This window comes from Ascaphus truei, chromosome 5 (genome assembly GCF_040206685.1).
Source record: "Ascaphus truei isolate aAscTru1 chromosome 5, aAscTru1.hap1, whole genome shotgun sequence".
Taxonomy (NCBI): Eukaryota; Metazoa; Chordata; class Amphibia; order Anura; family Ascaphidae; genus Ascaphus; species Ascaphus truei.
This window is the reverse complement of record NC_134487.1, coordinates 4277383-4304836: the sequence shown is the minus strand read 5'-3', so window position 1 is coordinate 4304836 and position 27454 is coordinate 4277383. Positions and strand designations below refer to the sequence as shown.

The following is a 27454-nucleotide window of genomic DNA, read 5'->3' as shown; positions in this document are numbered from 1 at the left end:
AGGAAAGGGCGTATCTTAGTGATATTGCGGAGGAAAAAGCGACAGGTTTTTGCTACCTTTTGAATGTGAGAGGAGAATGTGAGAGAGGAGTCGAGTGTGACCCCTAGGCAGCGTGCTTGGGCTACTGGGTGAATGATTGTACTTCCAACAGTAATGTGGAAGGAGGTAGTAGGGCCAGGTTTGGGAGGAAGTATCAGGAGCTCGGTTTTTTCCTATGTTAAGTTTAAGTCGGCGGAGGGCTATCCAGGATGATATTGCAGAGAGACATTCAGAAACAAATACGCAAATGTGTAATTTGGAAGGGAATAATGTAACTCCTATAGTGGGATAATTGTATACCCTGACTATTATAGTCTACTAATATACTACACTCTGAGTGCAGCTATCTGGGTCCTAGTGTTAACCAAGTGTTAACTTTCGTTTCTCTGTACAGCAGGTGTAAGGTCGGGGGTTGAGTAGTAAATTTGTGCGTCGTCGGCATAGAGGTGATAATTAAACCCAAGAGATGTGATTAGGTCACCTAGAGAGAGTGTGTAGAGAGAAAAGAGAAGGGGTCCCAGGACAGAGCCCTGGGGTACCCCCACAGAGAGATCGATAGAGGAGGAGGTGTTAGCAGAAGAGACACTGAAAGTACGATGGGAGAGGTAAGGCCAGGGCCCCGCTGCAGCAATCGCGCGCGCCTCCCACCAGCTCCTTACCTTCTTCCTGGCTGTCCCCGGTCCCTCCTCGCTCACTGTGTACTGTGACACGTCAGCCAGCAGGGGCTACAACAAGGTGGTGTTCCCTAGCGGCGACGCATCACGTGGTGCGCCAGGGAGCCAATGAAGAGGGCGATCCGGCAGGGGAGGTGGAGGATCCGGCAGGGGAAGTGGAGGATCCGGCAGGGGAGGTGGAGGATCCGGCAGGGGAGGTGGAGGATCCGGCAGGGGAAGTGGAGGATCCGGCAGGGGAGGTGGAGGATCCGGCAGGGGAGGTGGAGGATCCGGCAGGGGAGGTGGAGGATCCGGCAGGGGAGGTGGAGGATCCGGCAGGGGAGGTGGAGGATCCGGCAGGGGAGGTGGAGGATCCGGCAGGGGAGGTGGAGGATCCGGCAGGGGAGGTGGAGGATCCGGCAGGGGAGGTGGAGGATCCGGCAGGGGAGGTGGAGGATCCGGCAGGGGAGGTGGAGGATCCGGCAGGGGAGGTGGAGGATCCGGCAGGGGAGGTGGAGGATCCGGCAGGGGAGGTGGAGGATCCGGCAGGGGAGGTGGAGGATCCGGCAGGGGAGGTGGAGGATCCGGCAGGGGAGGTGGAGGATCCGGCAGGGGAGGTGGAGGATCCGGCAGGGGAGGTGGAGGATCCGGCAGGGGAGGTGGAGGATCCGGCAGGGGAGGTGGAGGATCCGGCAGGGGAGGTGGAGGATCCGGATCACCAGTTGCAGGATTTCTGTGGCCTGGTTTGGAATTCTCAGCTCGGTGCAGGGGTCACACAGGGGAAAGAGCAGGACTGGCCCCACTGTGCTATAGGGCCAGCAAAGCACTATCACTGGGTAAAATAATCTGGTGGAAACACATAACAGCGGCCTATACTATGTGCCAGTGATACCCAACTTACACGGACATGGGTTCGGCAAAGCTTGGCCTGTTTCTGCACACACAGAAACATTGCTCGGGGAGTGGGGAGAGGCAGGGTGCCTGCTCGGGGAGTGGGGAGACGCAGGGCGCCTGCTGGAGGAGTGGGGAGAGGCAGGGTGCCTCCTTTAGGAGTGGGGAGATGCAGGGTGCCTGCTCGGGGAGTGGGGAGAGGCAGGGCGCCTGCTCGAGGAGTGGGGAGGTGCAGGGCGCCTGCTCGTGGAGTGGGGAGAGGCAGGGTGCCTGCTGGAGGAGTGGGGAGATGCAGGGCGGCTGCTGGAGGAGTGGGGAGATGCAGGGCGCCTGCTGGAGGAGTGGGGAGATGCAGGGCGCCTGCTGGAGGAGTGGGGAGATGCAGGGTGCCTGCTGGAGGAGTGGGGAGATGCAGGGTGCCTGCTGGAGGAGTGGGGAGATGCAGGGCGCCTGCTCGGGGAGTGGGGAGAGGCAGGGCGCCTGCTCGGGGAGTGGGGAGATGCAGGGTGCCTGCTGGAGGAGTGGGGAGAGGCAGGGTGCCTCCTGGAGGAGTGGGGAGATGCAGGGTGCCTGCTCGGGGAGTGGGGAGGTGCAGGGCGCCTGCTCGTGGAGTGGGGAGAGGCAGGGTGCCTGCTGGAGGAGTGGGGAGATGCAGGGCGGCTGCTGGAGGAGTGGGCAGATGCAGGGCGTCTGCTGGAGGAGTGGGGAGATGCAGGGCGCCTGCTGGAGGAGTGGGGAGATGCAGGGTGCCTGCTGGAGGAGTGGGGAGATGCAGGGTGCCTGCTGGAGGAGTGGGGAGATGCAGGGCGCCTGCTCGGGGAGTGGGGAGAGGCAGGGCGCCTGCTCGGGGAGTGGGGAGATGCAGGGTGCCTGCTCGGGGAGTGGGGAGATGCAGGGCGCCTGCTGGAGGAGTGGGGAGAGGCAGGGCGCCTGCTCGGGGAGTGGGGAGAGGCAGGGCGCCTGCTCGGGGAGTGGGGAGAGGCAGGGCGCCTGCTCGGGGAGTGGGGAGAGGCAGGGTGCCTGCTGGAGGAGTGGGGAGAGGCAGGGTGCCTGCTCGGGGAGTGGGGAGAGGCAGGGCGCCTGCTCGGGGAGTGGGGAGATGCAGGGTGCCTGCTGGAGGAGTGGGGAGATGCAGGGTGCCTGCTGGAGGAGTGGGGAGATGCAGGGTGCCTGCTGGAGGAGTGGGGAGATGCAGGGTGCCTGCTGGAGGAGTGGGGAGATGCAGGGCGCCTGCTCGGGGAGTGGGGAGAGGCAGGGCGCCTGCTCGGGGAGTGGGGAGATGCAGGGTGCCTGCTCGGGGAGTGGGGAGATGCAGGGCGCCTGCTGGAGGAGTGGGGAGAGGCAGGGCGCCTGCTCGGGGAGTGGGGAGAGGCAGGGCGCCTGCTCGGGGAGTGGGGAGAGGCAGGGCGCCTGCTCGGGGAGTGGGGAGAGGCAGGGTGCCTGCTGGAGGAGTGGGGAGAGGCAGGGTGCCTGCTCGGGGAGTGGGGAGATGCAGGGTGCCTGCTCGGGGAGTGGGGAGATGCAGGGTGCCTGCTGGAGGAGTGGGGAGATGCAGGGCGCCTGCTCGAGGAGTGGGGAGATGCAGGGCGCCTGCTCGAGGAGTGGGGAGATGCAGGGTGCCTGCTGGAGGAGTGGGGAGATGCAGGGCGCCTGCTCGAGGAGTGGGGAGATGCAGGGTGCCTGCTGGAGGAGTGGGGAGATGCAGGGTGCCTGCTCGAGGAGTGGGTAGATGCAGGGCGCCTGCTCGAGGAGTGGGGAGATGCAGGGTGCCTGCTGGAGGAGTGGGGAGAGGCAGGGTGCCTGCTGGAGGAGTGGGGAGAGGCAGGGCGCCTGCTGGAGGAGTGGGGAGATGCAGGGAGACATAAACCCACTAAATATAATACACTGAGAATCATAACCGGGTTTGAGGAAAACACACACATGGCCCCCGTCGTGGCCACGCCCACCCGCTTCATTTGGCCACGCCCCCGCGCCTGACAACTCTGCCTGCAGATCGCGGTCTAGCGCTGTGCACAGGATGTCAGGCGCGCGTGCAGCAGCCTCCAGCGGGACCTTAGCCTAAGAGGAGATCCAGGATAAAGCTTTGTTACGAATACCAAAAGTATGAAGAATGTGAAGGAGAAGAGGGTGGTCCACGGTGTCGAATGCTGCAGAGAGGTCGAGTAATATGAGCAGAGTGTAATGACCTCTGTCTTTGGCAGCGTGGAGGTCGTCAGTTATTTTAGTGAGGGCTGTTTCCGTGGAGTGAGCAGTGCGGAAGCCAGATTGTAGAGGGTCCAGGAGAGAATAGGTGGTGAGAGAATGGAGCAAGCGAGCGAATACAAGACGTTCAAGGAGTTTAGAGGCAAAGGACAGGAGGGAGACAGGACGATAGTTAGAACAGCAAGCTTGACCCTTCCTGTCTTTCTGAGTAATGAGATGGAGGAGGAAGAACAGGCAGCAGAGGGTGGTTTGAGTAGGGAGTCAAAGACAGAGAAGAGTCGGCGTGGGTTAGACTTGTGCTTGTTGATTAGAGAAGAAAAGTAGGCTTGTTTAGCTTGCGAGAGGGCAGAGTTGAAACAGGATAGCATAAATGTGTAGTGAAGGAAGTCTGCGAGCGTATGAGATTTCCTCCAGAGGCGTTCAGAGGAACGAGTGCAGGAACGCAGCATGCGCGTGTGGGAATTTAGCCAGGGTCTGGGGTTAGAACGGCGAGGACGGCAGAGAGAAAGCGGGGCATGTAGGTCAAGAGAGGAGGACAAGGCAGAGTTGTAGTTCCTGACTAGGTTTTCAGGGTCTGGAGCAGAACTGAGAGGAGAGGGAGGATCGTAAAGTGGACTCAAAAGCTGGTAGGTTAATAGAGCGCAGGTTGGTGGAGAAGTGAGAGAGTGAAAATGAGATGAGGTGATGGTCAGAGAGAGGAAAGGGGGAAATGAGAGGTCAGAGAGAGAAATGTTTTTAGTGAAAACCAGGTCTAGGTAGTGGCCATCCTTGTGGGTGCTGGCTGCAGTCCACTGTTGAAGGCCAAAAGAAGAGGTTAGAGAAAGAAAGCGGGAAGCCCAAGGGAGAGAGGGGTCATCAATGTGGCAGTTGAAGTCCCCAGGGAGAAGAACAGGAGAGACTGAATCCTGGCTCTCCTTTCTCTCATCAAAGTGAGAGAGAAAGGCAGAAGGGGGATGAGTAGAGGTATTTGTTCCGAATACCAAGAATATGGAGAATGTGAAGGAGAAGAGGGTGGTCCACGGTGTCAAATGGTGCGGAGAGGTCGAGTAATATGAGCAGAGTGTAATGACCTCTGTCTTTGGCAGCATGGAGGTCAGAGCATAGTGATTAGTGATCCCCCAAGATTCTCCCTTCTCCTGGTTGGTGTTTGGAGTGTGCTGTATGGGGGAGGGTTGCTATATGGTTTGGGGATTGAGCTGTGTGGTTGGGGTGTGTGTGCTGTATGGATGGGGTGGGGGGTGCCATATGGTTGGGGCATTGAGCTGTGTGGTTGGGGTGGATGCCGTATGTTTGGGGCGGAGGGAGCATGCCATGTGTTTGGGGAGGGGGGAGCATGCTGTGTGTGGTTGGAGAGGGGGGAGTGTGCCGTCTGGTTGGGGTGGGGGGGAAGCCGCATTTTTGGGGATGGAGGAGCGTCCCGTGTGCTTGGGGCAGAGGGGAGCGTGCCATAAGGTTGGCCGTATGCTTGGGGCGAGGGGTATGCTGTATAGTTGGAGTGGGGGGTTTGCTGTATGGATGGGGCGGGGAGGATGCCGTATGGTTGGGGGGGGTGCCTTATGGTTGGGGCAGATGCTGTATGGATTGGGCGGGGATGCCATATGGTTGGGGAGGAGAGGATGCCGTATGGTTGGGGCAGGGGGGGATGCCGTATGGTTGGGGAAGGGGAGGATGCCGTATGGTTGGGGAAGGGGAGGATGCCGTATGGTTGGGACGGGGAGGATGCCGTATGGTTGGGGAAGGGGAGGATGCCGTATGGTTGGGGCGGGGAGGGTGCCGTATGGTTGGGACGGGGAGGATGCCGTATGGTTGGGACGGGGAGGATGCCGTATGGTTGGGGAAGGGGGGGATGCCGTATGGTTGGGGAAGGGGAGGATGCCGTATGGTTGGGGAAGGGGAGGATGCCATATGGTTGGGGCAGGGGGGGATGCCGTATGGTTGGGGAAGGGGAGGATGCCGTATGGTTGGGGAAGGGGAGGATGCCGTATGGTTGGGACGGGGAGGATGCCGTATGGTTGGGGCGGGGAGGGATGCCGTATGGTTGGGGCGGGGAGGATGCCGTATGGTTGGGACGGGGAGGATGCCGTATGGTTGGGACGGGGAGGATGCCGTATGGTTGGGTCGGGGAGGATGCCGTATGGTTGGGGACGGGGAGGATGCCGTATGGTTGGGAAGGGGAGGATGCCGTATGGTTGGGAAGGGGAGGATGCCGTATGGTTGGGGCGGGGAGGGATGCCGTATGGTTGGGTCGGGGAGGGATGCCGTATGGTTGGGGCGGGGAGGGATGCCGTATGGTTGGGGCGGGGAGGGTGCCGTATGGTTGGGGCAGGGAAGGGTGCCGTATGGTTGGGAAGGGGAGGGTGCCGTATGGTTGGGGCGGAGAGGGTGCCGTATGGTTGGGGCGGGGGGGATGCCCTTGTTGTTATCTGTCTTGCATGCCCTGCGCATTTCACATTCTCTGCATCACACTGCATGTAGAGTGTGTGTGTGTGTGTGTGTGTGTGTGTATATAAATAGTAACTGTTTGCAGCCATGCCTCTTACCCCGCCATGCCTCTTACCCCGCCATGCCTCTTACCCCGCCATGCAACATATTACAGTTCCATCCACAACTGCCGCATTTAATCCTTCCCCGCCAGAAAGGAGCCGGCTGGATGTGGACGTCTCTTTGGAAAGCTTCATGCCCCTGCCATGGCCGCCCTATTAGTTCGGGTTGTGGATTCAGCAGCTCAGTGCCGTTTTACTTCAGAAAGGAGGACACTGCCTGGGTGGGCTTCTCGTACTTCCCTTATGGGGGTCATGGGGTTTAAACTGGGCCCATTAAAGCCAGCTTCCTTTGTGCACCCCTAGTATCACCGGAGGAGCTATTTTCTCAGCGTTCGGGCGGAGTGGCTGTGGAATCACAGGATTAATTCATGATGAAGCCTCCCGTGGGTGGGTTAACCATTTCCTTGCCACTGCCTGTTCTCCGCCTTTGTGCGCCTGTTTCATGGTTTCTTCATTACTCTTCGTTACTGAGAGCAATCCTCTCATAATTATTATCTGGGGGTTAGGAGACCTTCCTAATGAGACTTCTCAGATGCGTTGCCTTGAGGGCGTGTGTGCGCGTGTGTGTGTGCGCATGCGTGCGCGTGTGAGCGTGTGTGTGTGTGTATATATGTGTGTGTGTGTGTATATATGTGTGTGTGTGTGTGTGTGTGTGTGTGTGTGTGTGTGCGCGTACAATGTGCCCCTGTAATGGACTGGAATCCCTTCTAAGTCTCACTGCGAGACAGATACCCTGCACGTTCCTATGGCACTACATGTATACATACATACACGTTTGTGCTTTGTTCTGCTCTCGCACACACGTGCTTTGCTCTGCTCTCGCACACACGTGCTTTGCTCTGCTCTCGCGCACACGTGCTTTGCTCTGCTCTCGCGCACACGTGCTTTGCTCTGCTCTCGCGCACACGTGCTTTGCTCTGCTCTCGCGCACACGTGCTTTGCTCTGCTCTCGCGCACACGTGCTTTGCTCTGCTCTCGCACACACGTGCTTTGCTCTGCTCTCGCACACACGTGCTTTGCTCTGCTCTCGCGCACACGTGCTTTGCTCTGCTCTCGCACACACGTGCTTTGCTCTGCTCTCGCACACACGTGCTTTGCTCTGCTCTCGTGCACACGTGCTTTGCTCTGCTCTCGCACACACGTGCTTTGCTCTGCTCTCGCACACACGTGCTTTGCTTAGCTCTCGCACACACATGCTTTGCTCTGCTCTCGCGCACACGTGCTTTGCTCTGCTCTCGAGCACACGTGCTTTGCTCTGCTCACACGCACACACAGTTGCATGCGAGTGGTTATTCGCAGGCAGACTCCTTCCTAGGTTCTGGATAGAAGAGTATTATCGGTGACGCCTCTCGCTCTCTCTGCAGTAACCCTGATGGCCTCATCATTGATCAGTTGAACATCTCAGACCGGACGCGCACAGCGCAAACACATCCCTGCAACAGCAGCACCGAGACTCCACCCGGAGAACAGAGTGCAGCCACATCCTGTGCCACAAGCACGCAAACTGCGGGCAGAGATCAGAGGTGAGACATCACCTGAGAGGGGGGCAGCTCTGTGTCTCGGAGAGTGGAGGGTGGGGCTCCGAGACATCACCTGAGAGGGGGGCAGCTCTGTGTCTCGGAGAGTGGAGGGTGGGGCTCCGAGACATCACCTGAGAGGGGGTAGCTCTGTGTCTCGGAGAGTGGAGGGCGGGGCTCTGAGACATCACCTGAGAGGGGGGCAGCTCTGTGTCTCGGAGAGTGGAGGGCGGGGCTCCGAGACATCACCTGAGAGGGGGGCAGCTCTGTGTCTCGGAACGTGGAGGGCAGGGCTCCGAGACATCACCTGAGAGGGGGGCAGCTCCGTGTCTCGGAGAGTGGAGGGCAGGGCTCCGAGACATCAACTGAGAGGGGGGCAGCTCTGTGTCTCGGAACGTGGAGGGCGGGGCTCCGAGACATCACCTGAGGGGGGCAGCTCCGTGTCTCGGAGAGTGGAGGGCGGGGCTCCGAGACATCACCTGAGAGGGGGGCAGCTCTGTGTCTCGGAACGTGGAGGGCGGGGCTTCGAGACATCACCTGAGAGGGGGGCAGCTCTGTGTCTCGGAGAGTGGAGGGCGGGGCTCCGAGACATCACCTGAGACATGGACGGCTTTGTGTCTCAGTGGGCAGAGACATCATCTGAGAGCGGTGCTTTGCCAATACTGAGGGAGTTCCACAGGTAAGAGTCAGTGAGGGAAAAAAGATTAAAGCGACAGAGCCGTAGAGATGAAAGAGGTGGAAAGGAGACAGTTATGAGCAGAGCGCAGGAGACCAGCAGGGCATAACGAGAGATCAGAGCAGATATGTAAGGAGGAGCAGATGAGGGGAGAGCCTGGAAGGTAAGGAGGAGAACTTTGTAGGTGATCTGAAACATGATGAGAAGCCAGGAGAGGACTTTAAGGGGGAGAGGAGCAGAGGCTGTTTTGGGAGAGAGGGAAATTATTCTAGCAGCAGAATTTTGGATAGATTGTAAAGGAGACAGTTGGGAGGCCTGTTGGCTGTATGTTATAGTAATCCAGACGGGAGAGGATAGGGGCATGTATTAGTGTTTTGGCCGTAGCGTGACAGGAAAGAGCGAATCTTGGCAATATTACGTAGGCAGAAGCAACAACTTTTAGCCGTGGCATGATTGGAGAAGGAAAGGGAGGAGTTAAATGTCACTCCTAGGCAATGTGCTTTGGTGACAGGATAGAGGGTAGAACCATTTACAGTGATGGAAAAGGGGGATATTGGGCCAGATTTAAGGGGAAATATGAGGAGCTCCGTTTTTAGCCATATTAAGTTAAAGGTGGCGGAGCGCTATCCATGAGGATATAGCCAGGAGGCAACCCAGACTTGGGGCGGAATTGCAGGTGTGAGGGTAGCGGTGGATAGATATCTCTGCATAGAGCTGATACCTGAGGTCACCAAGTGATAGTGTGTAGAGGGAGAAAAGGAGAGGTCCCAGAACAGAGCCCTATGGTAAAACCAACGTCTGTAGGTCGACGATCAATAGGAGACGAAGACATGTTGGAGACAGAGACGGAGAATGCACGATGGAAAGAGGATAGAGCTTTGTTGCGGATAGAGCTTAGAATATGAAATCAACTAAAGAGGTAACTCAACGCTCAACCTAATACCATATGAATTATAGACTGAGGTGCAAAGGGTTACAGATATATATAACACAACACGTTAACTCTAGGATAGCGAAAAGAACCCAGTTGGCTGCACTCAGAGTAATTATATTGGCTAAAATAGCCTGGGATACCAATTGTCCCACTAAGTGGGGTAAAATCACCCCTACCTAACGACACACTAAAGTGAGTCAGAGCCCGCAGAACCAATATATCAAGAAAATAACAAATATTTATTATTACAACCACGACGACTCAAAATTTACAAAACAAACAAATGACTAAAATCCCCTGTGGGGTGTTTAATAGTGAGACCAGACAGGTGTAAGTCAACTATAGAGATAGAGCTCAAATAGTGAACATAGTATCACGGTATTCCTAAATGGATACCAATTGTAATGCAACATACACTAGTGATATAGATGCAGTGGGTGGTACGTAGTAAAGAATATCCAATATTGGTATAATTACCTAATTGGCACACAGTATATGAAGCATCAAGTGACATTCAAAACCCAATGTAAAGTCAGTCCAGCATAGATGCTAAGTATATTCAAATTCATATGATACATATACAGGAGAAAAGGAGTTGAGTGGAGGAAGGAGGTTTGGATAGAAGCAGAGAGGAGGGGGAGGGACAGAAGGAATCTCCTTGTGGATGGCATCCATCTTGCCTTTAAAGTGGTCGGCAAAGGCTTGAGGAGAAGGGAAGTCAGGAAGGGTGGGAGGGAGGAGAAGGTCGGAAGAGGGAGTCAACACTCACAAATCCAATCCACGCCGTCTCTTCTCTGTGAGTGTTGAGTGAGGAAAAGTAGTGTTTGGCCTTAGAGAGCACGGAGTTAAAACGGGAGGAGACATTTATAGCGCAGAAAATGAGTGTGAGATTTCTTCCGACGGTGTTCAGGAGCGAGTGCAAGTGCGAAGGAGGCATGTTTGTAAATTTAACCAAGCCCGTAGGTTAGAGGGGCGGGTGTGCCGGAGCCGAGAAGGGGTATATAGATCAAGAGAGGAGGAGAGGATAGAGTTATAACAGTAGACAAGATTGCCTGGTTCAGAGGAAGGCGGGAGAGAAGAGAGGTTAGCGTTCAGGGTAGATGTCAGAGCAGAGAGGTCACTGAAGCGAAGGTCTCGAGAGTAGCGAGTAGAACAGGTAGGAAGGGGTGGGGGGGGGGTGATAGGAGGTGATAGAGTGGAAAGGGGGATACAGAAATCGGAAAGGGAACAGTTTACAGTAAAGACCATGTCTAGATAGTGACCATCCTTGTGGGTGCTGGAATTGGTCCATGGGTGGAGACCAAAGGAGGAAGTTAATGAGAGAAGGCAAGATGCCCAGGAGACTGAGGGACCGCTGAATTCCCTCAGTAAAAGGACGAGAAAAGGATGAGAGAGAAGGAAAGCCAGAGGAAGGAGGGAAGTTCTGTTACTCGTTATAACGATACAGGAAGGTCTCTTAGGGTTGCCAGGTGTTCGGTATTGAACTGGACTGTCCTGTATTTGGATACTCTGTCCAGTAAAAAATGAGAGGTTCTGTAATACTGGACATGTATGTGTCCGGTATTTTCCGCCCTGGACATAGTGACCTGACGCACCTTTCACCATTGAGACCAGTATTTTCGGAGAAGCCACCTGGCAACCCTACTTACACGTTATAACGATACAGGAAGTTCTGTTACTTGTTATAACGATACAGGAAATTCTGTTACTTTGGTATAATGATACAGGGCGACGTGTTACTCGTTATAACAATACAGGAAGTTCTCTTACTCGTTATAACCATTCAGGGAGTTCTGTTATTTGCTATAATGATACAGGAAGTTCTGTTACTCGTTAAAATGATACAGGAAGTTCTTACTCGTTATAACGAAACAGGAAGTTCTCTTACTCGTTATAACGATGCAGGAAGTTCTCTTACTCGTTATAACCATACAGGAAGTTCTGTTATTTGTTATAATGATACAGGAAGTTCTGTTACTCTTTATAATGATACAGGAAGTTCTTACTCGTTATAACGATACAGGACGTTCGCTTGTTATAATGATACAGGAAGTTCTGTTATTTGTTACAATGATACAGGACGACGTGTTACTCGTTATAACGATACAGGAAGTTCTCTTACTCGTTATAACATTACAGGAAGTTCTTACTCGTTATAACCATACAGGAAGTTCTGTTATTTGTTATAATGATACAGGACGACGTGTTACTCGTTATAACGAGTAACAGAACTTCCTGTATCGCTATAACGATACCGGAAGTTCTTACTCATAATAACGATACAGGAAGTTCATTTACTTGTTATTATGATACAGGATGTTCGCTTACTTGGTATAATGATACAGGACGACGTGTTACTCGTTCTAACGATACAGGAAGTTCGCTTACTTGTTATAATGATACAGGATTGTCAAGGTAACTTGTGAAAGGTTATAATATACACCAAATCTCTGGGTTGAATTGAACACGACTTAGATATAATAAATATAGTTTATTCCTTAAAGAAGGTGAACACACAGGATTATACAAATAACATATAAGATATAGCATTTACTCAGGGTTTGCGGCAATGAAGCAATCAGGATCTGGATTGGCAATTCATTCACGATACAGGATACAAATAGATGTAGTCACGAAGGGGTATAGGGTTTACACTGGGTATAGGGTTTACACTGGTTTACATGGGATTCCAGTCCTATACCCTAGCATGCGGTGCTAGACATTGGGTGACAATTATCTGCACCCAATCCCTCCTTGCCGGCTAACGTGGGAAGCATTGTTGGATCATGCCCCCAGTTAGTTGACACATGCGCACATCTGGCCCTTGGGGTCTCATTTCTCTAGCCCCACACTAAAGTCAGGGTGCCTAAAAGTCTACCAGACTTGTATCTGGTCAGGAAACCCGTTGTCTGTAAGTGTGAATTATGGCACTTACAGACCACTCGGGCTCTGCGTTTCTCCACCCTATTGTACACAATCAGAGTGTTCAAGTCTTTGATCAGGGGGGCTGTTGTAGACAAAGTGTCGCCCTCCTGAACATTAACATAAAGCAGAGCCAGTAACTTTCCCGGGCTTTTATACCAGCCTTGCAATGTGGAAGAACCAGGCGCTTACCTTAAGTGACAGAATTTCAGAAGAGCGTTGAAACCAATTATTGTGGTTATTTGCTAATGGTGCGGAGTCGTTCTTGCAATCCCTTCTGGTTCTACCCCTAATAAAGGGATGATCCAAAGCCCTTATGGAAACGTATAGACAAAACAAAGTAGGGGGAGCGAGGGATAAGTAGATGCACAGATAATACAAATACAGACAATTTTACAGAGTAAACCCAGTACAGGAGATGAAAGGGACGGTGAAAAATAAAATAAATATATAAAATGATGTTTGCTTACACGGCCCTGTGTAGACCTTGTCCCAAGATGGTATCTTTGTGATAGATGGTGACCCTTCCGCAGTTGAGTGCAGGAGGGGTCGTGGTAATGCACAATATATAAATATATAAATACTCACACGGCCCAGTGTGAGTAAAGTCGCAGGGCAGTTGTCTTTAAGGCATACACCTAGGTTCCCCGTCAGAGATACTCCCAGGGGTGTTGTATGCGTTCCTGCTGGCGGGCAGGGGGTTCAATGCAGGTCTCAATTATAGTTCCCCCGTTCTAGGCTTCTTCCCCTCCCCGTTACAGAGAGGGGCGTGGGTGAGGCAAAATAATGTACTGGGATCAGCAGTGCTCGTTTTAAAACTTCAACGTTTAATGCACATCAATAAAATCCACAATAAATGCACTCACATAGTATTTACATTAAGCTGGTGTGTTCCCGTGGCTGCGGTTTGCACCGGTCCCCAGCCGCTCTCTCCTCCGCGTCCGGAGTTGGAATCGATGACAGTTCCTGGCGCGGCTGTGACTGCAGACTGCTCCCCTCAGCTACGGAAGCCCCAGTGGTACAAAAGACTTCAACGAATTAGAGCAACGCGTTTCGCCGATTGGACGGCTTCCTCTGGCTCTTTTGATGACGTAGGCAGGGTCTAATAGACTTATATAGACCCTCGGTTTGCTAATTGGTTAAATAGCAGTAATAATTTGCTGTAATTAGTTGCAATGAATGCCATAAGCTCCATATATATGCTGAGCCCCTTCTGTTGTTCCTTAACACCCTGCAATTAATCCAAATTCTTGCGTCCATTATAATTTTGTTCGCAAGTTTAGTAGATCCTCTAAGATAATCTTTGGACGGCTTCCTCTGGCTCTTTTGATGACGTAGGCAGGGTCTAATAGACTTATATAGACCCTCGGTTTGCTAATTGGTTAAATAGCAGTAATAATTTGCTGTAATTAGTTGCAATGAATGCCATAAGCTCCATATATATGCTGAGCCCCTTCTGTTGTTCCTTAACACCCTGCAATTAATCCAAATTCTTGCGTCCATTATAATTTTGTTCGCAAGTTTAGTAGATCCTCTAAGATAATCTTTGCATTTACATTTATCCTCATTTAAAATTAGTGCTATATCATGTTGACATTATTCATCGCTTAAAATCCATATTTTGCAATCATTTGGGTTACATCAAAGTGTCTAAAGACAACTGTTTTCAGACTAATTTTTATCTGGACACATAGAAACACAAATAATAAACTTGTTGGTAATCATTTTTATCTTGTGTTCCCTTTTGTTAGTGGGTTAATCTTGAATCACAAAATGGTGCTATTATCAATTACACAGTTTATATTATCTACCTTACTTAGTCATGGTCAATTTGGTTTATACATTGAAGTATAAAATCAACAATTTATATATAAATACATATAAAACATAGTGATTTACTCTATGGTATATTTTTTTTTTTTTTTTTTTTTTTTGTTTTTTTTTTTTTTTTTTTTTTTTTAAATGATATTAAAAACAACACTTTTTATACAAATCACTTTAAAAACATAATTTATTTCTTTATATATATAAAATATTCCAAAATAGATACAATGGTATTCGCATCTCTAGCTGTAATTGAATTGCTCTACGTGTGTCTTAATAATTGTTGGGTAAACGTTAACTGTATAATTCCTCATGGGGTCACAATTAGTTGTTAAAAATGTAAGTAAACGCATATCAAAGCATTAGAAGTGTTTCTCAAAACAAATAGGAAAATTAGAGGGAGATGGAGTAAAAGAGGGGGAGGGAGAGATAGGGGATGGGGAACAAAAACAAGCATTAATATTATATCCCCGTTTGATTTTCTTTTTTCCTTTTTAAATCTGTTGGGGTTGAATGGGTCTCTAATCATTATTGCCTCCCTTACAAAAAAGCTGGGATGTCTAGATCTGCATTTAGGCCGTTTGGCGTTAAAGTCTTCAGCTGATAGATCCAGAACGTTTCTCGCTGTCTTAAACGCCTGAGTCTATCTCCGCCTCTCCAGTTCTCAGTGACGAATTCTATTCCCCTATATTGCAATCCCGATGGGTCCCCCCCATGGGCCAAACTGAAGTGGACTGGTACACTATGACTTGTGAGGCCTCTTCTGATATTACCCATGTGCTCCAGTATGCGGACCCTAAGACTTCTTGTGGTCCTGCCCACATACTGGAGCCCACATGGGCACTCAAGGAGATATACCACGAAGGAGGTCCTACAATTTATAAAGTGTTTAGTTTTAAAAACCTCCTTCGTGACTTTAGAACTAAAATTTATCGTCTCTTTCTCCGCCTGCTTGCACGCTTTGCAGTCAAAACATTTAAAAAAAACCTATAGGTTTCGGTAGCCAACATTCTGTCTGGATTTTTTTCCTCTTTTCTGAATGCACTAGGCACCAGTTTGTTTTTGATATTGTTAGCTTTCTTAAAAATTACTCTAGGTGACTCCGGTAAGTATTCTCGTAGGACTGTGTCTTTGCCTAAAACGTGCCAGTGTTTCTTTAGGATTTTTTTAATATTCTTGGCTTCCTCGTTAAACTTGGTAATAAAGGGCACTATATAGTCCGGGTTCTCTTTCTTTTGTTTTGGTACCAACAGTTCTTCTTTGCTAAGTTTTGACGCTCTGGAGAGAGCATTTTCGATTATCTCGGACCTGTAGTGTCTCTCCTCAAATCTAGTTTTCAGAATATCCGCCTGTTCTTTAAATATCCTTGTGTCAGTGCAGTTCCGCCTGATACGTCGGAACTGCCCATAAGGAATATTGTTTAACCATTTTTGATGGTGGCAACTGCTGTTTAGGAGAAAACTGCTAGCATCAACCTCTTTGAAATATGTTTTAGTTTTTATAAGGTTGTCTTCTACATATATAGTTAAATCAAGGAAGTTGATGCTACCAGTACTCCTCTCAGATGTGAAGACAAGGTTGACGTCATTCCTGTTAATGTGATTCAAAAAGAGGTCAAGATCTTTATTGTCTCCCTCCCAGATAATGAGCACATCGTCGATATATCTCTTCCAAAGGACCAGATTTGCTCCAAAAGGGTTGCCAGCCCAGATGTTGTTCTCCTCCCAGTGTGACATGAAGATATTGGCATAGCTCGGAGCAAATCTGGTCCCCATTGCGGTGCCACATTTCTGCAAAAACATTTGCCCATCAAACCAGAACAGGTTATGTGTTAAAATAAATCTTATTCCGTCTAGTAAGAACCTTTTCTGTTCTTGAGGGATCGTATGGTCATTCTCAAGTGCTGAGGCTACCGCTATATATCCATCTGTATGTCTTATTGAGGTGTACAGAGATGTGACGTCGCAGGTAACTTGTATGTAGTTTTCCTGCCACTTCACAGGGGACAGGACACTCAAAACCTGCAACGTGTCTCTTAAATATGATTTTGAGTTAGTAGCATATTTCTGCAGATAAATATCTACGTATTCAGAGAAGTTTTGCGTGAGGGATCCTATGCCCGAAATTATAGGTCTCCCTGGTGGTGTCTGCCTATTAATGTGAATCTTGGGCAAGAAGTAAAAAACCGGTTTGATTGGATCGGTTTTCAACAAGTAACTAAACTCCTTCTCGCCCAAGATTCCCAATTCCTTTGCTGCACGTAACATACAGTAGATGATAATTCTTCTTTATATACATTCGAGGGGTCGTGCACTAGCTTCTCGTAGGTGGTTGCATCACTAAGGATGCGCTGTGATTCTTTGTAATAATAACTAGTGTCCATTACGACCACTCCCCCTCCCTTATCTGCTGGTTTTATTGTGACACTTGTGTCGTCAGTCAGGGTTTTTAATGCCTGTTTCTCCTCACGGGTCATATTTCCCCGATGTCTACTTCCCTTATTGGCCAGTTGCTCGAAGTCATCCATAATTAATTTATTGAAGACCTCTAAGTACTCGCCTTTGCAGTGACTCGGGTAGAAGCTAGATTTGTTTCTTAAATTTGTGTGTATAAAAGTTTCCTTTTCAGGTTGACTTTCTGTAATGGTGTCTAGTGTTGATATTTGCTGGCCTCTGTTCGGATTCAAATTGTTTTTACTTAGAAAAAATCTTTTGACAGTTAGCTGGCGCAAATATTTATGCGCATCGATGAAAAGGTCGAAGCCACTCGGGCCTCTAGAAGGCGCGAAGTTCAATCCTTTGGCTAAAACTCTTGTTTGAGTAGTGTCCAAAGTCTTGGAACTTAAGTTAAAAACACTAGTTAGTGGGCTGGTCTTTTCCCTACCTTTCCTTCCTCCCCTTTTCCCTCTCTTTCTCTTTTCTTTCCCCTCCCCTCTGATGTCCCGGGTACCCCGGGGTCGTCCAGGCATGAGAACCTGTTCTGTATTTCTACAGGTGTCTGGGGGGCCTGTTCTAAAAAAGAGACACCTGTCTTGCTCCTGTCTGTTCTTTCCCAAATGGGACTTCTATGTGTGAACTGTTCTTCCCTTCTCTCTCTTTGTTCTCTTCTCCCCTTTCTATCTTCATATCTTTCTCTAGATCTTTCTTCTCTCGATCTCCTCGGCGATCTTTCCCTCCAGGGGGAGCGCTCCCGTCTAGGGGACCGTTCTCGTCTGGGTGAATAATCGCGTCTGGCCCGCCATGCGTCCCTAGGGTACCTATACTCCCTGTTCTGATGTGGTTATTGTGACTCATATTTGAATATGTGTTTTTATTACTCTGATAATGAGTTTTTGGTGCTATCGTCTCCAACCCTTTCTCCGCCCCTTTTTCCTCTGGTTTTTTAGGGGCTTCAATCTTATGGTTAACGATTGGGCTTTTTTGGGGGGGATGTACTGTTGTGTGTTTATCCCTCCCTACCATCGAACTGCTTCTGTCTCTTTTCTTTTGTTCCCTCGTAATAGACTTGTCCCATTTCCTCTGCTTCCCTTCTCGATAATCCTCCTCATCCCTTGTAAATTTCTTATTCTTATTGATGAGTATATTCCTCTCTAAGGTGTCCAACTCTCCAGATAGTTTGTTGTTCAATGTATTAAAGGATGGGCAACCCATTAGAGGTTCTAGTGTGGTTTTTATCGTATCAATTTCTGCGTCTAAATTTTCTAAAGTGATGTTATGGTGAGATATTAGTAGCTTCATCAAGTCAATGCTGCATGTGTCTAGAATTTTTTCCCACATGCATACATGCTCAATCTCTGTTAGTTCAAATGAAGCCGGCTTATTTACCCTGAGGCCTCTTGGGATTCTTGAGACCCTGAGATATTCCTCTAGATAGGAGCGGTCTAGTAAAATACGTAGTTCTTTCTTCATAAATTTGTCTAGTTTCTCGAATTCTGATTTTATTATATCCGCGGAATTCACTTCCTCCTTGATGCTTAATTTGCTCTCCATATCATTGCACCTGAGTGCCCTCTTTTCAAACACACTCTGGGCAATGATCGTGGGTTCGAATTTTGTAGGGGAGGTTAGTTCTTCAACTATCTCCATCTCAGCCATACTAAAATCTGGGACTAAAAGGTTATGCAGCCACCGGTGAGGATTAAATTGGGGAACGAACAATGTGGAAGAACCAGGCGCTTACCTTAAGTGACAGAATTTCAGAAGAGCGTTGAAACCAATTATTGTGGTTATTTGCTAATGGTGCGGAGTCGTTCTTGCAATCCCTTCTGCTTCTACCCCTAATAAAGGGATGATCCAAAGCCCTTATGGAAACGTATAGACAAAACAAAGTAGGGGGAGCGAGGGATAAGTAGATGCACAGATAATACAAATACAGACAATTTTACAGAGTAAACCCAGTACAGGAGATGAAAGGGACGGTGAAAAATAAAATAAATATATAAAATGATGTTTGCTTACACGGCCCTGTGTAGACCTTGTCCCAAGATGGTATCTTTGTGATAGATGGTGACCCTTCCGCAGTTGAGTGCAGGAGGGGTCGTGGTAATGCACAATATATAAATATATAAATTATATATTTATATATATAAATATATTTATATATAAATATATAAATTATATATATATATAAAAATATATATAAAGTCGCAGGGCAGTTGTCTTTAAGGCATACACCTAGGTTCCCCGTCAGAGATACTCCCAGGGGTGTTGTATGCGTTCCTGCTGGCGGGCAGGGGGTTCAATGCAGGTCTCAATTATAGTTCCCCCGTTCTAGGCTTCTTCCCCTCCCCGTTACAGAGAGGGGCGTGGGTGAGGCAAAATAATGTACTGGGATCAGCAGTGCTCGTTTTAAAACTTCAACGTTTAATGCACATCAATAAAATCCACAATAAATGCACTCACATAGTATTTACATTAAGCTGGTGTGTTCCCGTGGCTGCGGTTTGCACCGGTCCCCAGCCGCTCTCTCCTCCGCGTCCGGAGTTGGAATCGATGACAGTTCCTGGCGCGGCTGTGACTGCAGACTGCTCCCCTCAGCTACGGAAGCCCCAGTGGTACAAAAGACTTCAACGAATTAGAGCAACGCGTTTCGCCGATTGGACGGCTTCCTCAGGCTCTTTTGATGACGTAGGCAGGGTCTAATAGACTTATATAGACCCTCGGTTTGCTAATTGGTTAAATAGCAGTAATAATTTGCTGTAATTAGTTGCAATGAATGCCATAAGCTCCATATATATGCTGAGCCCCTTCTGTTGTTCCTTAACACCCTGCAATTAATCCAAATTCTTGCGTCCATTATAATTTTGTTCGCAAGGGCAGGAGAGGCCAAGACAGAGCCGCCGCGGGTCCGCAGCTCTGCCTGCCTGTGAGGGGGGAGGAGAGGCCAAGACAGAGCCGCCGCAGGTCCGCAGCTCTGCTTGCCTGTGAGGGGGGTTTGTGAGGGGGGAGGAGAGACTAAGACAGAGCCGCCGCGGGTCCGCAGCTCTGCCTGCCTTTGAGGGGGGTTTGTGAGGGGGAGGAGAGACTAAGACAGAGCCGCCGCGGGTCCGCAGCTCTGCCTGGGGTGGGGGGAGTCAGGAGAGAGGGGGCAAGACACAGAAAGAGAGACACACATACACTGACAGACACACACATATACACACACACACACATACACACACACACACACACACACACACACACACACACACACACACACACACACACACACACACTGACTGACTGACTGACTGACACACATACACACACACACACACACACACACACACACACACACACACACACACACTGACTGACACACATACACACACACACACACACACACACTGACTGACACACATACACACACACACACACACACTGACTGACACACATACACACACACACTGACTGACACACACACACACACACTGACTGACACACATACACACACACACACACACACACACACTGACTGACACACATACACACACACACACTGACTGACACACATACACACACACACTGACTGACTGACACACACACTGACTGACACACACACTGACTGATACGCATGCACACTGACTGACACACATACGCACGCACACTGACTGACACACATGCACGCACTGACTGACACACATGAACACACTGACTGACACACATACATACTCTCTGACTGACACATACATACACAAACACACATACATACTCTCTGACTGACACACATACATACTCTCTGACTGACACACATACATACTCTCTGACTGACACACATACATACTCTCTGACTGACACACATACATACTATCTGACTGACACACATACATACTATCTGACTGACACATACACTGACTGACACATGTGTGCCGAGCACGCGCGTTATAAGTCAATTTCTGTGACAAAAGTCAAAGAAGTTTCACTTACTATGCGCGTGCACAGCACACACAGCTTTTTTTTCTGCCATGCAAGTCAATGGCAGAAACCCAAACTTTACAATTACCCTGACTCCGTTCTGTTGCCCCAAGAAGGTCGGTATTTGCCATGCAATCCTGCCGGATCTAGGACTACATGGTGACCGAATCTCAGCCCTCTATGTTGAACAGAACCGGAGTTATGGGTTCCAGGTTTCTGCTCATTCTGACTTAGGCGTTTTTATTCGCGACACTTACCTCTGCCATTAGAGTCTATGGTGCGACGCTTATAACGAGCGCGACCCTTTACCGGGGTCATTAACTCACGGACCCGGTTGGGATCGTGTGAGGGGTTCCTAGGGTCTAGGGGCAAAAATAATTTTATTCCTGGGTGCCCTAGAACCTAAGTTTCCCACGCCAATTGAACCTGACCTTGACCGGGGAGTGATCAAAGCTCTCTTCAAGATATTGTATCCGCTTTTGCGGTCTGCGGTTTGGATGGCTGCCAACCGTTCCTGGAGGTCGGCTTCGAGGAATCCCCATTGAAATGAATGGCTCCATTGACTTTCAGTGGGGAACCGCCGCTCCTCCTCTCGGGCGCCACCTTCAGGTCTTCTATGATAACGGGCCTAAATCGCCGGAATCTCTATACGGTTACATGGGGCTGTAATGGCGACCTATGGAGAGACTGCAAAATGAAGCCTGCAAAGGCGGGAAAAGGGACAAAGGGCCATAAACACCAAATTAACATTAACCCTTTCCCTCCCGCCTGGATCCCAGTGTATGTGGTTGCTGCATACACTGCAAAGGTACAAACTCCAATAATTTGTACCAATATCCACATCTAGCAAATAAAACAGTTTGCCACGAGGCAGGGGAATAAAAATACATTAATTATCTCTAAATGTGGGAGTAGGATAACCAAGGGACGTACCTTTTGGTTATGAAGCAGGGGAACATATGTATTGTACGTACATTTCGGGTTAACCCCTCACCTCCCAGACGGTGGAAGGGGGTGCCTAATGGGGGTGACCCCTTTATTACTCGCTTGGCACCCCTCTCCCGTCACAAGGATGTTCTGTTATTTGTTATAACGATACAGGACGACATGTTACTCGTTATAACGATACAGGAAGTTCTGTTATTTGTTATAACGATACAGGAAGTTCGCTTACTTGTTATTATGATACAGGATTTTCTTTTAGATTGTTATGGTTGTGAATGCTAATAAAAAAGTTGTTAGATGCTGGTTAGGAGTATTTCTTAAGCATGTGATATAATGTGTGGGTGAAGTAGAAGGAGAGTGAGCAGAATGTAAGACTGGTGCAGCAGAATAGGCATAGCATGTGTACACAGCTGGGCACAGGGGAAGTCCTCTCGTGACCTGACGTTAAGCGCACAGAGGGAGCAGTGACTGGGGGAGGATTGCACATGTGGGACCAGTTGGGAGGAATACCAGACATTACTTTGGAGGCTGAACTTGCACTGTCCTGTTTTACAGCCACGGAGACCTTTCCCCGACCCCTGAAGCCACGTTAAATGGGCCTGCGTGACACCTTTGTTCTGGACCGGGACCCCTCCTCTTGTGTGGATGCAGCCGCGTCTGTTTCAGTTGGAGTAATTTCTTCGTGCGTAACCGGAGTCAGTCTGCGGGAAGGTGCAGGAGCGGAGACGGCTTTGCCCTGGATCTGTTGGTGGAAGGACTTTGCGATGTCGCCCTGGGGTTGTGTGTGGGAGCCGCATCTTCCTGACCGCTCTATAAAGAACTGCCTCCTTTATCTGCATACTACCCTCCCTGCTGCAGGGGATACACCTAGCACACACCCAGAGACCGGGAGAGGGCTGGGGCTCTCCCATCCCAAGCTCCCTCACATCCACCCTTTTTAGCAATAATCCCCCCACACGTCTCTGCCGTGTGGACGCCAGCGTCTCCCAGGAGCTTCCATTCCCACAGACCGCGGGGACTCTGGGGGTTCTCTGTGCTGGACATGCCTGTTACTGACCGGTTACCCTGCTATTTATGTTCTGTGCACTTTAGCCAGCACCTCGATGCATGGCAGCCGCCTCTGGCAGTGATAGAGTTAACCACGAGCGCCAGTGACCTCTCCGAAGCTCTAAAGGTTTAAAACAAATGATCTGAACCACAAGGAGCTAATTTACGAGGAACCCATTACTGCGGTTACATCTGCTTCACTTTTACCAGTTTAATACTCAGTCCCCCTGAGAAAAGAGAAATGGAGCCGCGGGTAACGATCACGTTACCGCGTGCAGAGCCTCAGTACGCCTGCGCGGGTGGGAAGGTCGCGCAGAGCCCGTCTCCCACCGACGGGATAACCGCTCTGGGGTCACCCACACTATTATTTACATGGAGGATGCCAGTTTGCACCGAGCCGTACGACACGGACGTGAGCAAAATGTCCCTCTGTCCTCCCCCTTCCCCCCCACAGTACGGATGTGAGCAAAATGTCCATCTGTCTCCCTCCCCCCCCCCCCCCCCCACAGTACGGACGTGAGCAAAATGTCCATCTGTCCTCCCTCCCCCCCCCCCCCCCACAGTACTACGGACGTGAGCAAAATGTCCCTCTGTCCCCGTCCCCCCGTCTCCCCCGTCCCCCCCACAGCACGGACATGAGCAAAATGTCCATCTGTCCTCCCCCCCTCATAGGAAGGACGTGAGCAGAGGTCCCGCCATGTTGGGATCTCCCTCCTAATATGGGGTTTTAACGCAGTCTCTTTTATGTCTGATTTTAGGATGTGTTGGAAGCCCTGGTCTGAAATTAGGTATAAGAGATGATCCCAAGCAGACCCTATATTCAGTTCTGACCCTAACCGCAGCTGTAGGGTACAGGGGTCTGTAGCCATTGGAGTCTGTTTCTCTCCTCATCCTGTTATCCCCCACCCCATCTCTCTCTCTGCCTTCCTCTCACTCCCCCCCTTCTTTCCCTCTTCTCTCACTCCATCTCCCCCATCTCTCTCTCTGCCTTCCTCTCACTCCCCCCCTTCTTTCCCTCTTCTCTCACTCCATCTCCCCCATCTCTCTCTCTGCCTTCCTCTCACTCCCCCCCTTCTTTCCCTCTTCTCTCACTCCGCCCCCCATCTCACACATGGAGAAAAGGAGACAAGACAAATGGGACGTACCAGCTTTCTTCTCAGTGGGTTGATAAAACCCTACTTTCTTTTTGACGATCTAAATACTTAACTCTGATTCTATTCTCCCTGGTACAGCACTCGCTGGGTCAACACTCTGCTTAACCAGTCCCCCTGTGCCCAACACTGTGCCCAACCAGTCCCCCTGTGCCCAACACTGTGCCCAACCAGTCCCCCTGTGCTCAACCAGTCCCCCTGTGGCCAACAGTGTGCTCAACCAGTCCCCCTGTGCCCAACCAGTCCCCCTGTGCCCAACCAGTCCCCCTGTGCCCAATATTCTCTCTTATCGCCTCTCCCGTCGGGGACTGACGCACTTTGCCGGGGGAGGTGATTACGGGACGTCCCGTCCTGATACAGGCCCAGCACTGTTTGTACTCATTTTACCTGTGTGTTTCCCTCTTGTACACGTCACTTCCATGTATCGTCCTATCTCGCAGTGTCGCTGTTTTATTCGGTATATTCCCTCGTTTCCTTTTTATTCCGGTTCATGTTTTATGGTAAATCTGTTTTTTTTTTTTTTTAAATATATATTTTTTAAATATTGCTATTATATAATGTTTTTGGTAGAAAGGAGGCAGGCACTCGGTCTTAATCAGCAAATGTATTTAATGTGCCTAAGAAACCAACCACTATAATGTTTTTGGGGCAGAAAGTATGTTGTATAGGCCGCACTACCTAATGTTTTAAATATATTAGGGATATAAGTACGTGGTGGGTGCTGGGGAACAATGAAGAGACCCCTAATCTCTCCTAAGGACATATAGAGCACAAAGTGTTCCCCGCACTCCGAATGAATACAAAAGAATCAATGATACTGGAAATGCTGATATGTATGAATGAGCAAAAGTGAAGAACATGAATTGACAGTGTGCAAAAAAACCGCAAATCACATGAAATGAACAGGAGGGGGAGGGAGGGGGAGGGAAGGGGGAAATGGGACATCACTAAAAAGTGAGGGATATGATAAAGAAATCCCTAACAGGGAAGGAAGTGGGTCCGGTGAGACGTAGGGGGCAACGTTTCGGGGTCACTTACCCCTTCTACAGGCCAATTCCCATAGTCACCACAAAGTGGGACTATGGTACTTCCCGACTCCCTCACAGCAACATCCTCCCAGTGTTAAAACAAATGCAGAAAAATGCAAAAATAAAGTGTCCAGGCGGATGCAAGCAGTATTGAATTCAATGCGTTATGTCACCTGATATACATGTGTGTATAGGTTTAGCTGATGCCCTTAAACTGATGCACTAGACACCTGACAACCCCTTGTAGGCTAAGAGCCTGAAAACAGAGATCACATATATGTGAATTCCACCAAGTAGTATTAAATTCAATGAATAATGTCATGTGATGTGTACTTAGGTACTGCACCATGCTGAAGGGCTGTCAGATTTCTATAGCACAGTCCAGTACTGCAGTGTTCACCCTGTGTGGTCCTGCAGTGTTCACCCTGTGTGGTCACTCCAAACCAGTTTGAAAGCAGAGAAGACATGAGAAGTGTTATAAACAATGTAATAAGTACACTATAACATGCACAGGGAACAGTGAGTGTCTGTATGAAGATTCTAGTCTAGTATACACCACCTCACAGGATATACTCAGCCAGTATAGTTGTATACCGTCATATGTGACCCAAAATACTCGTAGTGTTACTAGTTCTAGTGTTATCACTCCTCACTGACCATTCCTAGTTACATCGAAAGTAAGAAAACTGATATGAACCCATAATGTGCCGATAAACATCCTTAGTCATAGATATGAGTGGCTTTAAGCAGATGGTGTGGTGGACAGGCAGAGGTGGGAGGAGACTTAAGGATGGTGTAGTCGGATCCAATGCATACAGGGCCAGTTGCTTGTCCACAGATGGGTTTAAATAGAGTAAGTCCCCCGGATCACATTTCAAAAGAGTGGGCATCTTTCCCAACGTACATGCCGAGGTCAAGACTTTCTGTGGGGGGAAAGAAGAGAGGTCTAATCAGTGGATGGAGAGAAACCAGGGTACTGCACTGTACTGCAAATGGGATATGGTATACCTGTAGTGCCTTTAGGGACGAACAAGGGGAGAATCTCAGGTTTGGAAGCCCAAGTCCAACTCCTTGTTCATACCCCCGGTGCCAGGGTTCCCAAACTCCTTATCCATCTGGACTCTCTCTCTCTGTAACAGCCTAGGTACAAGGCTACCACCGTGTCTGTTCTTCTCGACAGGGTCAATTATTTGGAAGCATAACTGACTAGCACTGTGCCCACCGAGTGTGAAGTGGGGAGCCACAGGGAGGGCCTCCAAATCACACCTGCGGATGGCAGCCATGTGCGGTGTGATCCTGTCCTTACCCGGAAGTGTAGTCTCCCCCACATACCCTAGTCCACATGGGCATTTTATTAGGTATATAACATTCCTAGACAGACACGTCAAGAATGTCTTAATAAAGTACTTTCTGCCAGAGTGTGGGTGTGTAAAGAGGTTACCCTCTTGTAGGCTGTTGCAGTGACTACAACTGCAGCATCGAAAGCATAACCAAGAGGCCCCCATTTCACGGGGGCAGAAAGGAACACGTCGGGAAATAGACAATAATAAAGAAATTATTATCAAACCAGCAGATAAGGGGGGTGCCATTGTTATTATGGACAGGATAATAAGGGGGGGTGCCATTGTTATTATGGACAGGATAATAAGGGGGGTGCCATTGTTATTATGGACAGGATAATAAGGGGGGTGCCATTGTTATTATGGACAGGATTATAAGGGGGGTGCCATTGTTATTATGGACAGGATAATAAGGGGGGGTGCCATTGTTATGGACAGGATAATAAGGGGGGTGCCATTGTTATTATGGATAGGATAATAAGGGGGGTGCCATTGTTATGGACAGGATAATAAGGGGGGGTGCCATTGTTATTATGGACAGGATAATAAGGGGGGGTGCCATTGTTATGGACAGGATAATAAGGGGGGGGTGCCATTGTTATTATGGACAGGATAATAAGGGGGGTGCCATTGTTATGGACAGGATAATAAGGGGGTGCCATTGTTATTATGGACAGGATAATAAGGGGGGGTGCCATTGTTATTATGGACAGGATAATAAGGGGGGGTGCCATTGTTATTTTGGACAGGATAGACTATGTAAATGAGATCAAACGTCAACTGTCAGACACTTCCAATTACATAATTACCCCTTCCAACCCTACAGCAGGTGTCGTATCCAAAATTTCACAGATCATAACAATGGCCCATGAAGGTGGTATTATATCACAGAAACAAAGGGAATTCTTGACTAAAACTGACCCCATCATCCCTGTATTTTATACCCTTCCAAAAATACATAAAAATCTGTTGAAAGCACCAGGCCGCCCTATTGTGGCAGGACCAGACTGTCTTTCAGCCCCTGGCAGTACTGTATTTATTGACAAATTCTTACAACCAATGGTCACAAACACACGCTCATATATCAAGGATACCACTGACTTTTTACGAAAGATCAGTTTGTATAACACTAATCAGGAGAGGATAATTCTAGCAACAATGGATGTTAATAGCCTTTATACATCGATACCACATGATGATGGTATTAATGCTGTTAGGGAGGCTTTAAACACACAGGGTTCATTCACACCCAGCGAGAGAAGATTTTACTGGACTCACCATCACACTGAGAGAGAAAAAACTCTCTTTGAAGACAATTTTTATATTCAAAAGCAAGGGACAGCCATTGTT

General features: G+C 49.3%; 1 protein-coding gene across 1 annotated transcript in view; it reads left to right on the top strand.

Annotated features, from left to right (window-relative positions):
- Positions 1-24282, top strand: part of PPP6R2 (protein phosphatase 6 regulatory subunit 2) — a 210669-nt gene extending 186387 nt beyond the window's left edge. Inside the window, exons 22-24 of the mRNA XM_075599251.1 lie at positions 7693-7851; positions 9326-9440; positions 22094-24282. Coding sequence (XP_075455366.1) covers positions 7693-7851; positions 9326-9395 — 229 coding nt within the window. The 3' untranslated portion in view covers positions 9396-9440; positions 22094-24282. The remainder of the gene's footprint in view (positions 1-7692; positions 7852-9325; positions 9441-22093) is intronic.
- Positions 24283-27454: the final 3172 nt, after the last annotated feature.